This window comes from Eleutherodactylus coqui, chromosome 9 (genome assembly GCF_035609145.1).
Source record: "Eleutherodactylus coqui strain aEleCoq1 chromosome 9, aEleCoq1.hap1, whole genome shotgun sequence".
In the NCBI taxonomy this organism is placed as follows: Eukaryota; Metazoa; Chordata; class Amphibia; order Anura; family Eleutherodactylidae; genus Eleutherodactylus; species Eleutherodactylus coqui.
Genome location: NC_089845.1, coordinates 122,041,381 through 122,059,304, shown reverse-complemented (window position 1 = coordinate 122,059,304; position 17,924 = coordinate 122,041,381). Strand labels below are relative to the sequence as shown.

The 17,924-nt window shown below is 43.2% G+C and overlaps 1 protein-coding gene across 1 annotated transcript in view; it reads left to right on the top strand.

The window, feature by feature from the left end:
- Window positions 1-17,924, top strand: part of DECR1 (2,4-dienoyl-CoA reductase 1) — a 59,659-nt gene that overhangs the window by 21,302 nt on the left and 20,433 nt on the right. The window contains exons 4-5 of the mRNA XM_066578432.1: window positions 218-304; window positions 10,995-11,142. Coding sequence (XP_066434529.1) covers window positions 218-304; window positions 10,995-11,142 — 235 coding nt within the window. The remainder of the gene's footprint in view (window positions 1-217; window positions 305-10,994; window positions 11,143-17,924) is intronic.

The window sequence follows — 17,924 nt, the reverse complement described above, 5'->3', positions numbered from 1 at the left end:
TGCCCATGCTGTAAGTTTAGTTTATGGGGCTCATAGGCGCTGATAGATTTTCCCTTTTAAACCTAATCTTCTGTTGGTGAGATCTGGCTCCGATATTACAGTATCACTTGTGTTGTGTCAGAATGTAATGTACATAAAGTATAACAAATGCTGAAGCTGGGGTTACCGCCACAGGCGAATACAAAGTTACATTATTCCATGATCTTATCTGTTGTAGGTTCATCCTGTTCAGTGTGATATCAGAGATCCAGAGTCCGTTAAGAAGGCCGTAGCAGAAGTAATTAAAGTCGCAGGACATCCAAATGTGAGTAGAATGTATACCCATAAACCATTTGGGCCCCTTTTGTCTGTTACCCCACAATACAGAGATACCCTGATATACTGTTTCTTAAAGGGGTATTGCAGGCTTTTACTATTGATGACCTATCTTTAGGATAGGTCAAGAACCGTTTGATCTGTGGGGGTCTGATGCTTGGAATCCCCGCTGATCCTCTGGCCTGCTGTCCTTGCAATTGGGCAGACGGCGTCATCAGCGATGGTCATGGCGGGCCAAAAGTGTAATATTCAGCTTCACTCCCATTGAAATCACTTGGAATAATGCCTCCTAATACATTTCTGCCTATCAGAGCCACACTGACAGCGGGCCGGAGGATTAGCTTCACTGGCGGGGATTCCAAGCGGCAGATTTCCGCTGATTAACTGAGGATAGGTCATCAATACTAAAAGCCGGGAATACCCCTTTAACCCCTTAAGGACCAAGCTCAGCAAAACATGCGGCGCTTGGTCCTGGCATTTAATTGCGGACGATTAGCAGATGTACGGCACAGAATTAAAGCCTCTGCTCCGGCAATCAAGCAGGAGCAAGTCGGGTCCCCAGCTGTCAGACACAGCAGAGGACTCAGAGGAGAACAGAGAAGGATTTTTTTTAACCACTTCTGCCTTCTCCTTTTCTGACTACATAACACTCAATGAGCGCTATGTACTAAGAAGAAGTATTATTTCTACTATGCGACCCAGCAATCACGTGACCGCTGGGTGTCCCCCTGTTACAGCATAGCTGCAGCGTCCCAATAGACCCAGATCAGCTCTGCCAGTGACTAGTGTCACTACAGGGGAATGTTATCCCCTGTAACTGGGGCTCCCATGGATGCACCAGTTATAGTGGAAAAGTGTGAGATAATGAAAAGAAGAAAAAAAAGACCATGTGAATGACACCAAGAGGTCTTGTATGACGTCAAGGAGGTTATTAGAGATGAGTGAGCATTCTCGTTAAGGGACAGTACTCGAGCGAGTATCATCCTTTTTGAGTACCTGCCTGCTCGTCAGAAAAAATTCGGGTGCCGGCGGGAGTGAGCGGTGGGTTGCGGGAGTGAGCAGGAAGGAGGGGGGGGGGGGAGAGAGAGATCTTCACATGCATGTGACCCGAACGCCAGGAAAAAATACTCGCATCCGCATGCTTTAAATTGTCTTGCGGACGCTAGTGCATCCCTATGGGCGGCTAGAGCTGCGGGTCTCCCATGCGGTATCCTCACGCTGATATCATTAAAATCCGCCCTTGGACATTGGACCTAAGAGTGCCGCAAAAGTTCTTCAGTGACTAAAGATGCTAAATGTCTGCCAATCTCATGCTGTGTTGGGATTTGCTGGGACTTGTAGTTCCACACACATAAAAGGCCTGGGCTTTCTTCCCCTTTGCAACATTATTTTCTATCCGGCTTTCTTCTTGATGGAAAGACCATGAGGACGAGCAGGCCTCCCCTATGTGGTTTCCACATGCCGTCCCTCTGAACTCAGGTAGTCACTTTATCACCCGCTGGAGCTGGATTGATGAGCGATTCATGTTCTCACTCCCCGCTTGTGTCTTCCTCATCTAGCCTCTTCTTTTCACTATATCCCTCTATGACAGCACCCTCCGCATTCATATCGGCCTATTAGTGACTCGCCTGGATGACTGATGAAAGCAAATGGACAACTCTCTAATTAAGACGTTCTCTCGACTCCGTTTGAAGTGTGATGAGCGCTATTTAGGATGAAGCCCGGCTAAATGGCTGAGATCTATTGCATATCGCCGCTCCCTAGCACTCAGCATGTGACCCTAGGACTAATCTCCTTTGCAAGCACAGACACATTTCACACAGTGTATAATTTGCATTACATATGATAATATAATATTTCAGTAAAATGAAATTAAAGGGGTATTCCTATCAGGCAAATCATATCTCCGTTTACTTCACATGCAAAACTAAAGCCCCATTTAGACGCAAAGCTGACTGCTTAAAATTTGTTCAAAAGATAGCTTGAATGACAGTTTTGAGTGATCATTTTACATAAACTACTAATGGGCACTGATGTCCATTAGTAGCTTCATTTGCATACAAATGAGCCTCCCTTGCTGTATGCAGATAATAGCAGGTGGTCTGTTATCTGCATACAGCTCCATTGTTCTCATGCAGGGCAGCAGCTTAAAACAATGTTAGTAGCACTCCCGTGAAGAATCACTGTGTATGGTCTCTGCTATCAGTTGGCCGGCCGAACGATGGCTTTTATACTGAACTACAAAATCATCATTCGGCAGAAAAGCAAACAATGGCAGCATTTAACTATTATGTTGCTTTTTAAAATTTTCTTAATATTTGAACAATTTAAAATGTTTTTTTTCTTAAACTGGATTTTTTTTCTTTAAACTTAAACTTTATTTCATTTATTTACACTTTTTTTTTTTTCTTTCCCAAGTCCCTGAAGGGAACTTGAAGATGCGATTGTTTGATTACTAGGATAGTACACTGCATTACTTATGTAGTGCATTCTACTTTTTCTATGGTACCTTGTGATCACACTGCAGGGTGCCAATGAGTGACAGAGCCCCATCCCCGTCATCTGCTTTCATGCTGCAGTTGCTATTAATTGTGGTATGTAATGGGGTTAAACTGCCAGGATCTGAGTTTCCTCTGTTCCTGGCTGTTAGAGCAGGAACTTGGCTGTCAGTAGTCAGCAATGTCACCACTTTAAATCGATGTATGTGCAGGTTTAAAGCCCATTAGTGAAGTCCGTATAAAGGTGTATTGCAGTCTCTAAGGGATTTATCAGAACTGGGCATTAGCAGGGAAAGTGAACAGGGAGTTGAACCAAAGTGATGGACTAGGGGATCAACTGGGATGAAAACTCCGGATATGATTATTGAGGACTTAAGCACTTTCATCAGGAATGACTGTTATGGTGAGGCAGCACACGAACATGAACACAATGATTCTGTTGCAGCTATGCTCTATATTCATAGGGGCGTTGGTAGCGTGCACATTAAAGGCAGTGGTGTGTTGAGATCTGCACGGTGCCGCTGCCATGAACGACCGATCAATAAAAAGAAACGCCCACAAAACAGCGCACCGGAGAATGTGGAAGTGGAAAATGACATGGGAACCGGGGGCGAAACGGGAAGATGGGAATATCCCTTTAATTTTTAATATATTACAACAATATGTGAGCGCTGATCTTGGATCCTTGCTAATTCTTATTTATTGGTGTATATGGGTGGCAATTAACTGAGAATTTTCTTCTTACTGGTGAATTAGCAATCTGTGTAATCATTCTGCACTTGCTAAAAGAGAAATCGGTTCTCTCTGCACAGACTTCCTGTTGAGCTTGAGATGGGTTTCTGTTTATACACAGCAGCCAATCAGAAGAGGTAGTGAGCAGTCTGAACCAATGATGAGACAGGAGGTGTGTCTCCCTGAACCAATGATAGGAGGGGGTGTGTCTTAGATTACTTCAGACTCCTGTAGACCGTGTACATAAACTTTAGTTACAGGTCTGCCCTGATGGAGATGAGCTAACAGCAACCAGTCAGATTGTTCCCAACGGTTGCTGAAGCATCTAGATAATAACCTTTTGCATTTCTGAAGTTCTTGGGCCCAATAAAATGGGTTTGGTTAATGGGAACTGTATGCAGTTTTAAAGGTTTGCTTAAAGGGCTTTTATCAGTACGACTAAAAATGTTCAAGCAGCTGGGCCCACCGCAAATTAAAAAAATACTTTATTTACCTCTCTTTGGCCCCAAGGACACAGCTGAGTGGCTCCCACGGCGCTGGTTTCTGGATGTATGGCTGCAGTGGTCACCTAACTTCCATTGGCTGATCAGAGATCACAGCACCACTGTCTCAAATTCCTGGCATCATGGCGTCCAGGACATGAGCGCTGATGCCCGGGCCATGGGAGCCACTCGGGTTGCATTCCAGGGGGCCAAACAGAGGTGAGGATTGTCCTTTCTTTTTATTATGATTTTGGGCCTAGCTGCATTAACATTTTTTGTGGTAGTGATGAAATCCCTTTTAAACAATATGAACATGTCTGCAAGCAATTTATATAATCACTTCAGTGCATTCAAAATAACAAAGCATCTTTGCAAATAGTCTTGATTGTGACAAATATGCTTCGGTTTTGTGTCTGCAGCTGTTATGCAAACAAAGCCTTTGTAGTCTTGTTTTGCCTTCTGTTTGTCTCCTATTTCTTGTGACATACAGAGGACCTAACAAGTGCTCCAAGAAGTGGGACAAGCTGTATATCTTAGCAGTCGCTGATTGCATTGGCTTTTTTGTTTAGTCTCCAACCCTCCCCATTAGCCCCTCAATGGCTCCCATTATATACGGAGCCCAAAACAAGTGCACTGTAAACGGCCTTTAGTGCTTATTGTCAACGGGGTTCATTAACAATGAGCGCTGGAGATCACCCACTTCATACCACCATTAGCTCATTCTACTTTGAATGGCTGTAGCCTCAGTTCCATCAGAGATACCATTACGCTTTTAATGTTCTTTTTTAAGGCTAAGCTTCTTGTTTAAAGCTTTTACGGAACTGAAGCTACAGCCGTTTGAAGTGGAGTCGGGAATACTGAATTTACAACTGCTGTTCAGTCAGCATGCTGAGGAGAGAGAAAGGGGAGACCAACTGCAGCAGAGATCATCTGCGATTCTCCTGTGCCAGGGAAGGGAGTAACACATTTTTTTAATATTACAAACATATTTGCTCTCTGATTGTCAGATAGGGTTTTTTTTCTCCCAGAAAAGAAGTGAAATGCTGAGGACTTTCTAATCTAATCACTCCTCTACAATGTTTAACTGCACAGATGATGCAGTCATTGCTGACAGCAGCATCCAAACATTTTTACAGAAAAAAAGTATAAAAACTTGTTTCCACTTAAACAAGGCTTTAAATATTTAAAAAGAAAAAAAAAAACAAAAAAAAACATTACACATAATGGGTATCGCCACACCCGTAACAACCTGTACTATAAAATATTACATTATTTATCAAGTATGGACAATTCCACTAAAAAAAATATATGAAAAAAAGTAAAATCCAAAATGGCCATTTGCTAATCATCTAAACAGGAACTAAAAATAACAAAAATTGTATGTACCTCAAAATGGGCCAACAAAAACAAGTTGTCCCACCAGGAATAGGCCTGATACAGCTCTCTCAACTGAAGCCTACGAAAAGCTCTGGTCCCGGAATGTGGTGCCACACAAAAAGAGTTTTGTAATCCAAAAATTAAAAAAAAAAGTGCAAAAGTGGTAGAACATAATAAACCCTCCGTAAATTTTTGGTTTTGTCATAATTTTAATGACCTGTAGAATAAAGGTAACATAATATTTATATCACACTGTGAATGCCATAAAAGTAGCCAAAAGTATAATTCACACATATTTAAGTTAGTATATGTCCCCAATCTATATGCTGTTTTTAGTTGACCTTGCATTAAGATTAGAGATGAGCGAACGTACTCGGTAAAGCACTACTCGTCCGAGTAATGTGCTTTATCCGAGTACCTCCCCGCTCGTCCTGAAAGATTCGGGGAGCGCCGCTGCTGACAGGTGAGTTGCGGCGGGGAGCAGGGGAGAGCGGGTGGGAGAGAGGGAGAGAGAGATCTCCCCTCCGTTCCTCCCCGCTCTCCCCTGCAGCTCCCCGCTCCGCGGCGCTCCCCGAATCTTTCAGGACGAGCGGGGAGGTACTCGGATAAAGCACATTACTCGGAGTGTAGTGCTTTACAGAGTACGTTCGCTCATCTCTAATTAAGATCTATTTGACAAAACTGCCCTCTTCCAACGTTAAACCTTTTTTAGCTGCTTTTAGACTGCTATAACATAGGTACAGTACCAGATTCTCTTACCAGTTTGTCAAACTGAAGTGAGATAATTGAATGTGAGAGACAACTATAATTCGAACACTAAAATGTAGCTGAAACTAATACGCTCCAAAGATACAAGGAATGCCAAAAATATCAAAAAACTACTGTATATACTCGAGTATAAGCCTAGTTTTTCAGCAAATTTTTTTTTTGCTCAAAAAAAAGACCCCCTCAGCTTATACTCGAGTGAAGTAAAAAGAAAAAAACCAACAAAAAACCCGCAATAATCACCTCCCAACCTGTGTCTATGTCCCCGGCATGATAGTCTCCCCGGCGGTGCGGCAAGCTGCTTGAGAACTCTCCCCGCTGTCATCTCCCTGCTCAGCTTTGTATTCCCCCGCCATCAGCACTGTGTAGGTAAGCTCTGTGATTGGCTCAAGCGCCAGCCAATCACAGCCGGCGCTCGATCATTCAGTGGATGACATCACTGAATGGCTGTGATTGGTTTATTAAGCGCCGGCTGTGATTGGCTGGCGCTCGATCCAATCACAGCGCTTACTTACACAGCGCTGACAGCGGGGGAATTCAAAGCTGAGCAGAGAGATGACAGCGGGGAAAAGTCTCAAGCAGCTTGCCGCACCGCCGGGGAGACCATCGCGCCGGTGACATAGACGCCGGCTGGGAGGGTGAGTATTGCATTTTTTTCTTCACCTAGTATATACTCTAGTATAGCTAGGCTTATAATCGAGTCAATACGTTTTTACCAGTTTTTTGTGGTAAAACTTATTGACTCGGCTTATACTCGGGTCGGCTAATACTCGAGTAACATACGGTATATATTTCATTAGATACCAAAACATAATACCAATAGAAGAAATGACACAAAGTGGACATCAACAGACATCAAATTGTACTGTGTATGGAAAATACTGAAACCAGATGTCCGAAACACATGATGGGAAGGATGCCACATTTTGGCTAAGCCTGTCAAGTATTTTCCATGCGCGGTTTAATATTATGTCTGTTGGTGTCAATTTTCGTGCTGTGTGAATAATCCTCTATTATTTGTATTTTATGTTTTTGTGTCTAATATAAAATATATATTTTTGGCATTCCTTGTATCTATGTACCGTATATACCGGCGTATAAGGCGACGGGGCGTATAAGACGACCCCCCAACTGTCACCTTATACGCCGGTATACAGTGGAGAAAAAAAAAAAATTTATTACTCACCTCCCACGGCGTTCTGTCGCGCTCCGGCAGGATGTCGCTCGCTCCGGCAGGCTGTTGCTCGCTCCTCGTCCCCGCCGCAGCATAGCTTTCTGAATGCGGGGCTTGAAATCCCCGCTTCCAGAAAGCTAGTACACACGCCGGCAGCCATGACATCATTGAATGGCTGTGATTGGCTAAAGCGCACGTGGCTTCAGCCAATCACACTATTCAATGACATCATTGAATGGGTGTGATTGCTAACACGTGCGCCTTCAGCCAATCACAGCCATTCAATGCTGTCATGGCTGCCGGCGTGTGTACTAGCTTTCTGGAAGCGGGGATTTCAAGCCCCACATTCAGAAAGCTATGCTGCAGCGGGGACGAGGAGCGAGCGACAGCCTGCCGGAGCGAGCGACATCCTGCCGGAGCGCGACAGAACGCCGTGGGAGGTGAGTAATAAATTGTTTTTTTTTACACTTTTTTTTTTTTTTTTGTATTACCGGCGCATAAGACGACCCCCGACTGCAGAGCAGATTTTTCGGGGTTCAAAAGTCGTCTTATACGCCGGTATATACGGTAGTATATTGGTTAATTTTGATGACCTTGCTCTTGATTTATGTACATTGGTTTGTTTTGTGTTGGTTCACGCCACTTGTCTTGGTGCCCATATGTATCCATCTGAGGTCAGTTATACTATGATGTGGGGCTTTACATAGAACACAACCGCACATATATGAGCGCCTCTCCTTGTCAAGGAAAGGCTTTCTAAAATTTCATTAAGTTCTGTAAGTGGGTCACAACACACCGTGGACTATATCGGGCAGCCAATCTAGTGGAGATCCCCCGGGCTTTTCCGCAGATCATTAGAATTAAAAAGCCCTCATACCCACTGGGATCATAAACTTATTGTAGGCACTTTTCATAATAGCATATTAGATTGGAACGAACTGTCTGGATGTGTAAATCTGTACGCTGCGAACACTACTTTATATTGATCGGAAGGAGAATAAATCACTTTATCTGGAAGGTGCAGCTTCGTGGTGCGGGGCTCCTGCGGTACGAGACACGGTCCGCTTCTAACACTAGTGGATAAGGGAAAAGGAAGGTTTTCTACAGATCCATAAATGTGCTCATAGATGTCGTTTTGTAACCTTCACTGGAGATAAGAGGGGAAGGGACCTGTTATTTGTATAGTGCCAACTTATTCCGCAGCGCTTCAGGTAATTTGTTTATGAGTATGATTTAGTTTTTCACGGATGTCAAAAAACGAAGGTGGCCCAATTGATGCGACTTAAAATACCCAAATAAGGAACAATGCCTCTGCAGCGCCACCTATTGGATGGCAGCATTCCTTCAAATCAGTGCACAACCCTTTTATACAGCTCTTGACAAAGATTGCGAGTTAAAAACCAAGCCAAAACCCATGCGCAGACAGCTGTTTCGGGGTGGGTGCCCCTCATAAGTGTGCAGTAGGATTCTGGCTTGTCTAGTGAGAGGCATGATGCGTGACTTGGGTGGAGTAACCTCTCTCCTTAGGGAGAACACCTAGAAGGTGAGTGAGGAGACTTATAAGGCCATGCATACTACTCTTGGTAATATGCATATAAGAAAGATGGAACAATACCTCTGCAGCACCACCTATTGGATGGCAGCATTCCTTGATGAAACAATGCCTTTGCATCACCACCTGTGATTTGAAATAATTCTGCTAACCAATAGGTGGCGCTGCAGAGTCATTGTTCCATCTTCTTTATTTGCATATTACCTAGAGGAGCATGCAATGTTTTTCAATGCAGCAGAATTTTTTTTTGCCTTCTCCAGATCTGTGTCTCCACACAATCCTGTCTCTGATCTGTACAGGCAGTTCTCTCCTCCTCGTGGCTTGGTTTTGGCTCTGATATGCATTACATTGAGCTGTGAGACCTTATATAGACAGCAATGTGTCTTGAAGAATTATGTCCGGTAAACTGAATTTACTGCAGGTGACTCCAATCAAGGTGTAGAAACATCTCAAATAGAGTTGAGCGAACATACTCAAACGAGCATCAAGCCGTGTTCGACCCCGTCCCATTTTTCGGCTCCTCCCCGCTGTGACGTGAGAGAGAGAGAGAGACAGACCCACACCTAGGGGAAAAAAAAGCTCGGCACCCGGCGTTCCTACATACTAAAATCCTCGAGTCTCCCATTGTAGTCAATGGGGTTCGTTACTCGAGTAGAGCTCTCGAATTTTACGAAATGCTCGACTCGAATAACGCGGACCCGAGCATCTGGGTGCTCGCTCATCTCTAATCTCAAAGATGATCAAGAGAAATGGGAGACCCCCAGAGCTAAATTTCATGTGTCATACCAAAAGGTCTGAATACTTATGTCAATGCAAAATATTAGAAATCTTTTTTTTTTATTGGAAAAACTAGCATTCTGTTATCACTTTGTCATTATGTGGTCTTGAGTGCAGAATGATGGGGGGGGGGGGGGGAGTTGATTATTTTTCTTATTTACACAAGGCCACAAAATAAAATGTAACAAAAAAAAGTGGAAAGGTGTGAAGACTTTCCAAATACACTGTAAATAGTGTTTCTGTTTGTGGGATTTTCTTTAAAAAAAAAAAATGGTAATAACCATTGAAAGGAAAGTAGTAGTATGAAGAATCAATAAAAGCTATGCTAAGGAAAAAAAGTGTTTGGTTGCAATCTAAGTATAAATGTGCAACATAGATGAGCGCAAAATACCCAAAAGAGCCTTGATGGGGCAAATGTACAATTTTAAACTCGGACCTGATGGGAAGACGTGCTAAATGTTGAAGGTTGAGAGACTGTTTTTTGACACCATCAGAGGGATTATTACTGGGGAGGGTTAACAGTCCTTCTGAATTACGGTTTGGCTAACTATACTTTTTATATGGAATGTGATATATCACATAATTGGTCACGAATCTTCCCTTGTTTCATCATCAAAATACTAACAACGACCTGTCTGTCTGTGTGTGAGTGGGTTTGTGATTGACTTCCATGCTCCGCCCCTGATCACATGACCGTGACATCATTGCAGATCCTGTACGCACACTGCTGCTGTCCGGCTAGATGTTCCTTAGTATTCCATAGCAACTGAGGCCTCAGGGGGTTTGTAGCCCACCCATAATCTGCACAAGGGATGCAAGACCTGTGATGACGTCACCATCATGTGATAAGGTGGGGTGCATGTAACTCCCTCACTGGCAAAGAAGAACCTTTGATGACGTCATTGTCATGTGATCAGGGGCAGAGCATGACAGTGACATCATTACAGGTCCTTCATCTTCACTGTTGTGCTGCTTCTGATCCCTGTTGTATGGGATGAGCAATGTATGTAGCAGTGCTGTGTGTGGGACATGTATGTAGCAGAGCTGTGGGACGCATTGCGCCACCAGGAACACTGGTATTATAATTTCCTAATAATTACTATTATCGCTATATAAGTCACTTCTTCTCATCAAGTTTATATCCTGAGCCTTGCAGTGTTGCTGTGAATACTTTGCAAACTATAATTACCACTATAAGTTGTTTTATCTTCATTGACTCGAGGAACCATTAATAAGATTTGTTTTTGTTTCTGAACACTTGACGTTTTTGGTTCCTCCTTGATTTTTGAGGGGTTCAACAGCTTTATGTTCTCTCCTGTCAGGTTGTGATAAACAATGCGGCCGGGAACTTCATTTCTCCTTCCGAAAGACTTTCCGCCAATGCCTGGAGAACCATCACGGACATCGTTCTTAATGGCACAGCTTACGTAACTCTTGAGGTTGGGAAAGAGCTAATTAAAGCAGGAAAAGGTAAGCCGCATATCGACCTTGATTTGACTTGACCTTTACCTGCTGTGAAACATCTCAACAGTTCTAGAGCGAACATTCCATCGCCCGCTGGTAGCTTTACGTTGCACATGTCACGCTGTACCCGTTATATTGACGGAGATCGGAGCTCATTAATTTTGTTTAGGATTTCATTCTTTTTTCTGTTAATCAGAAATTGATGCGGACAATTTTTAAAACCATTTATTATTATTGTTGCTCTTATTTAAAGTCTAATGGCCATCCAGAATGACCTCTAAACAAATATATGAAAATAATGAAACTTCCCGCTGTTTGAATCTTAAAGGGACCTTTTTAAGATTTTTATTAAGCTTTATAAGTTTTAAAACAACCCTCCATTCATAGTGAAGACTTTCACGGTACATGCAGAATGTATAGTTAACATATCTGGTGCCCTGCTGTTCAATATTACTGCCACGGTTCTTCCCGCACCCAGTCCCCTCTTCAGGTATGTGAAATGGCAGCCAAGTTCTCGGACTACCTGAGATACCCCTCGCTTCCGTGAAGGAGAATTAAAGGGAACTTTTCTTCTACTAGAAGCACCATAAACCTAGAGAGGAATGAGAATGCGCATGTACAGTAGGGCGGCCCAAAAAACTCAACTTTCAACTACAAAGCAAGACCCCCTCTAATTTTGTTCCTATTAACCCGTTAGTGACGAAGCCAAATTTTGGAAATCTGACATGAGTCACTTAAACATGAAATAACTCCGTAAAGGTTTTGCATGGCCAAGTGATTCTGACATTGTTTTTTCGCCACATATTGCACTTCATTTAGGTGGTAAAAATAGACAGAATTTGTGTATATTTATCAAAAGCGCCAAAATTGGGAAAAGTTTTAAAAAAAAATTATCATTTATTTTCAACTGCAATATCTCAAATATGTGCAAACATACAGTACAGATTTTTGATGAGATATATATTTCCATCTGTTTACTTTATTCTGGAAGCACATTGGAAAAACTTCAGTTTTTTTTTTTTTTTTTTTTTAACCATTTACTAGGTTGTAGGTAAATAATTTTTACTTCCCCTCACGGTGCGGATCCATGACGGGAGGGGAAACTTTAGCTTTTTTTTATGTGTTTACGTGATCGCCGTTATCCATTGGATAATGGCGATCACATGATCAAGGACCATGTCCCGTGCCCCTCCGTGAGATCTCCAGGCTCTCGGCTACGTTTGGTAGCCAGGAGTAGGAAGGTTTTAAAATACCCTGGCAATCTGCGGCTTTTGCGCATGTGTACACAGAAGCTGGGGTAAGGTCCACGGATAAAGATGCCATCGGGTATGTTATTTCATCTCCCCTCACAGATACGATCCGTAAGGGGAGATGAAACTTAAACTTTTTCTTTTTTTTCTTCTTTTTTTAGCAGCGTTCGCGTGACCGGGGTCGGTCCCCGCTGCCCTCCATGACTGCATGCAGCTGTCATGTCCTCAGCCCATGCCGTCACTAAGGGGTTAACAAACCTTTGTTAATAAGGTTTTTATGTCTATGACAAGGTTTTGGTCAAAGACCATGAATTTTCAGACGTTTTACTAATGCCGAAGAAGAAAAACAACTGTTGCTTCATGTCATGGAAGTAAATCACAAGGCTTTTCCAACACAGATTACCGAGAAGTCTGCTGTCCGGTCCTTAATCGCTGACTGACAAGTATTTGTGTCGTAATTTTGACTATTTTCATTTATTTGGAGGTATTTTTGTAGGAGCAGCACAAATGTGTAGATTGGAATGGATGCGGGTGGGTCGCTCTGCCGCCTTTCACTTCAACGACTTCCACTGCTGTGTAGGGCACATGAGAGATGGGCGGGCAGTAGTCCATGGAACTGGTGTTGGGGGTTTATATGAGCAAACAGTCGTCCTGTGTAAAGGTACCTTAAGCCAACGAAAATGTTTTTAAGTTTAGACCGCACAAAGGGGGCCATTTTATTCTATTGGAGCACAAAATGAGATTTTTTTTTTTAGATTTGAGACCGAAGGGGGTACTATTAATAATACAGGGTGAGCACAGTGGTTTTCAAATCAAAATCAAGGACTGTTTGTGCTCACCTTGTATTAACATTTTTGGGGGGGTGCTGTACAATAAAAATGCCCACCTTTTTATTTATTTATTTTTTCAAGAAGGCACAAAGGCGGCATTATTACTTGAAAGACTCGGAGTCGAAGGTTTCTATCTGCTGGTGTATGTTCTAGCCTGAAATGACCCTGCCAATCTTGGATTGCGGATGTCTATTTGTGCACCTTTTCCATTTGTGCTGAACTTTGCATGGATTGGCACTACTCCACCTGGGACGGACAAAGTACTCCTGCATCCACTTTATTTGGAAGTCACTAGTGCTGCTACTAACCCTCGTTTTCTGCTGTCCTGTGGATAGGTCATTTAATTTAAAGGGGTTGTCCCGCGAAACAAAGTGGGGGTATACACTTCTGTATGGCCATATTAATGCACTTTGTAATGTACATTGTGCATTAATTATGAGCCATACAGAAGTTATTCACTTACCTGTTCCGTTGCTAGCGTCCCCGTCTCCATGGTGCCGTCTAATTTTCAGCGTCTAATCGCCCGATTAGACGCGCTTGCGCAGTCTGGTCTTCTCCCTTCTGAATGGGGCCGCTCGTGCCAGAGAGCTGCTCCTCTTAGCTCCGCCCCGTCACGTGTGCCGATTCCAGCCAATCCGGAGGCTGGAATCGGCAATGGACCGCACAGAAGACCTGCGGTCCACCGAGGGTGAAGATCCCGGCGGCCATCTTCGCAAGGTGAGTAAGAAGTCACCGGAGCGCCGGGATTCGGGTAAGCACTATCCGTTGTTTTTTTTTTAAACCCTGCATCGGGTTTGTCTCGCGCCGAACGGGGGGGCTATTGAAAAAAAAACAAAAACCCGTTTCGGCGCGGGACAACCCCTTTAAGCACTAAAAACGCCCATTAAATGTAAGGAAGTATAACGGGTGCAGAATACGACAGCAGTCATTTGAATAAACAATGCTTTATTGAATGTGCGATAAAGAATAATATGGCAATAGCATAAAATAGTATTATTTATGTACAATGTAAACTGTTTCCTACTACTCAATTAATGGTATAGCTCTGCCTGCAACGCATGAATAGAGTGTTCTTAATACTGAGCACCGACTATAGAATTATCCCAACCAATACATGGTTTGTGCTGGCCGGGGGTAAATAGCACCATAGATACTGGTTGGAAATAGGAGTCTCCTCTGAAATCACTTAGTCTTGCAGGAACTTCGGTTAGCCAAATGACAAAATCCGCTAACTGAAGTAGGCAGCTGCTGCCCCTAAACAGATGATTGGCACAGTATCTTTAGGGAGGCTGAACAGTGATGAAGGCAAAATAGTCGGTTCTACCGGTGAAGATCCTGGTTCATAGTACTTACAATTGCACACCACAGAAGCCTGAATAACCGGATACTGGCTGTCAGTATGTTTGCTGTCGCTGGCAGTTTGTCTCCTGGTGTCAGCTTGGCACTTGTGGTCGATTTAATTCAACTGACATTTCCTTGGATGATTGACAGACCTCCCTCTGGTACTTGCATTGCAACAACTGGGTAGCACCGCTCTAGAAATCCAAGTGGCGCTTTCTTTCTGGTACAGGAAAACCCAGCTCTTCAGTAGTACTTGGACAGCTCACTCCTCATAAGGCTCTCTGCTGAGTCATACAAGAGCATAGGGTACAGGACCTGCCTTTTATTTCCAGGCCATCAACCAATTAACAAAAAGTTCACTCCCTGCTAATCCACAGCAGCAAAGTTGGATTTAAAAAAACAGTCACGTGTCCTCTCTAAAGCTTCTAGAAAGAACCTATATCAAGTCCAGCAATTTTTTAAATTCATTTTTATATATGGATAGATAGATCTATCCTGTTTCCCCAAAAATAAGAGTGTCTTATATTAATTTTTGCTCCAAAGGATTAAACTTTTTTTTTTTTACATGTATAGCTGCCTGGATGCTATTTATATTGTCTTGTATTATTAACTATAACTAGGGCTCAATTTTGAAGTAGGGCTTATACTTCAAGCATCTTCAAAAATCGCTTATCGGGGTAGGTCTTATTTTCAGGGAAACTAAGTATATGTGTGTGTGTGTGTGTATAATGTGTGTATTATATATTTATTCATTTATTTTTTTATTGTAAGCAAGCAGGGGTACACTTGCCACTGGATCGCCAACCTTTCAGACTGGAATGGCCACCAACCGTGCAGAAACGCTCAGGAGACATAGGTTCTCGTTAAGTCTAGCGCCCGCCAGCCTTTATTCAGTGTAACACAGGTATATCATACATGACATACAAAGTCCATAAACACCCCACCGGGGTGTGAGACAAGGGTTGTCGTCCCTGTCTGACTTCAGGCCTTATCTGGTCGTCACTGGACCCCAGCTTGCAGCCTGTCCAGCACTGCCAAGCTGTCACCTCTCTCCCACTTCTGGCAGGAACTGGCGCTTTTGTAGCAGGAATTGGTTACACCCAGGGCGCTAACCCTCTTTCAGGTGTCAGAATGCCTGTCTAGCACCCTCTGCAGGCCATTCTGATACACACACACCTCTACCAATATGTGTGTGTGTGTGTGTGTGTGTTAGTTATATATTTAACCCCTTACAGAAGCCAGATGTGAATAGATCTCCAAGTTCTTTTGAGGCCCTGAACGCACTGCAAATAGTCATCTTTGTAATGGAAGTTTTATGGATGTTTAAAATATTCTGCTGCATTGTATTCAGATCAGTCCCCCGCATCGTCTCCCGTGGGCTCCTGAGTCTAATCTGGCCATCGCAGATGCATCTACCCAAACAAGAATTCTTTTCAGCAAAGATCTGCTCCGACATGATGCAACATCTATCATTGTGTTTTAGATGACAATGCAATAACCGAGGGAAGACTCATAACTTTTACACCAGGACACAAGTTGATCTGATAAGGCTTCCTCTGCAGCACACGGGCCGTAATGAAATCCTTACTAACAAAACATTGTACTGAAGATGAATGAATTGGCCTTAAAGTACTTCTGAGTAACAGCGCTGCTTATCAGTATAGATCCCCGCTGCAGGAACTGATCAGAACCAATGTGGTTATACTCGGATTTATGGAGAAAATGTCAGGCAGCAACAGACAATTCAGCGATTAGAGTCTTGGGTGACAGATGCAGCATTCAGGAGCTGCACGGAATTCAACAAATCCTGTAAAAGGGCAATCGGATTAGGGTGCGAAGATCTTGTCGTAATCTGCTGAGAACATCTCCTATTATGTATGAGAGATGAGGGGAAAGGAGCCGTTCGGTAGGTAACATCCATCGCAGCAGGGATTGTCATGCTTTGTCTTTAACATGGGCACATTGTCCACGGATAGAAGCTTAGTGTTTTTGAGCTGGTTTTGTTTTTTCCATATTAACATCATTTTTAACATTTTTGAATGAGCTAACCCAATATTGTAGGAAAGTGTCCCTAAAGTTGACTTTCTAAACAGTGTCGGCTTTGGAAAGCTTTTTCAGATACCCTATTAGGAAATTGTAAATGGTAACTTTATTTTGCAGTACGATTACGGCAATGCTAAATTTAAAGAGGCACTAATTTTTCAGACGATTTATGCTAATCTAATGGCCTATGTGTGCCTCGTCAATCTTATACTAAACTTTTTTTTTTTTTTTTTTTTTATTATTTTAACACTGTAAATCAAGGCTGAAGTGGCTGCCACTAGGGGTCTCCCTTCCAGCTCTTCTGCAATCCACTGCCTGTTCTTGGGTACTGAGCTTCCTTAGTAACTGGGATGCTAGGAAGTTATATTAGCTGTGGAAGAGGTGCTATCCTCACAGGCTGCTCTTTTCAACTCACTAGCTGACAGATCTGCAGACAATGTGTAAAAAAAAAAAAAAACTCCACGTTCTCTGTCTTCCCTGTTGTTACAGCCTATGTGTGTGTATTACTCTGGGTTTACTAATCTTTTGGCCAAAATGTCTCCGAATGCCCACCTCCTACAATCGTCTTGGGACAGCAGAGAGGGGGACATACAGATACTGCCTCCCTGCTGATTGGATTAGAGACAGTGCAATGCAGCATGGGAAGTGGGGAAAAGGAAGTACAGGACCGTGAACTACTGGAAGAACTGTAGGCTTGCTAAATGCCCCCTGCCTAAAAGTGGATTGCAAAACTGCAGGGCAGCATAAAAATGGGAAAGGCCACCGGGAAATCTGAACTTAAAAACATGAAACTGGGTGCAAATAGCAACACATGAGAGGGTAAGGGGAATCTGGTATATTTTAGAAAGCTTGTTGAAAACTCAGGTTAAGCTTTAATGCTCTTCGCCACAGACGGATATTTGCTGCGGAATCCACAGTGGGCGTCTGCACTGCGGATCCGCAGCAAATAGCGCCCATTGCGTGATATGGGAAATCGGTTCTTCGTTCACATTTGCGGAAACTAATTGCGGTTTCCGCAAGCGGAGGAAAAAAATCGCAGCATGCTCCAATGACATTGCGGAAAAAGGTCGTGGATTCTGCGTCTTCGCTAGGCAAAAACACGGAAAAAGCAGTAGTTTAAAAAAATAAAAAAATCTTTACTCTGCATGTCTGACGGCGACCCGTGCGGACCTTCCGCAGTACAGATGAAAACTGAAAGTGACACGCGGACGCCGCTGCTCCCAGGACCGGATTCCAGTATGTAATTCCGCATGCGCTATGTGGCTCTGCAGCGTGGAGGGGGCCTCAAATAGTTTATGTTTTACTATGTTTAAAAATATATGTA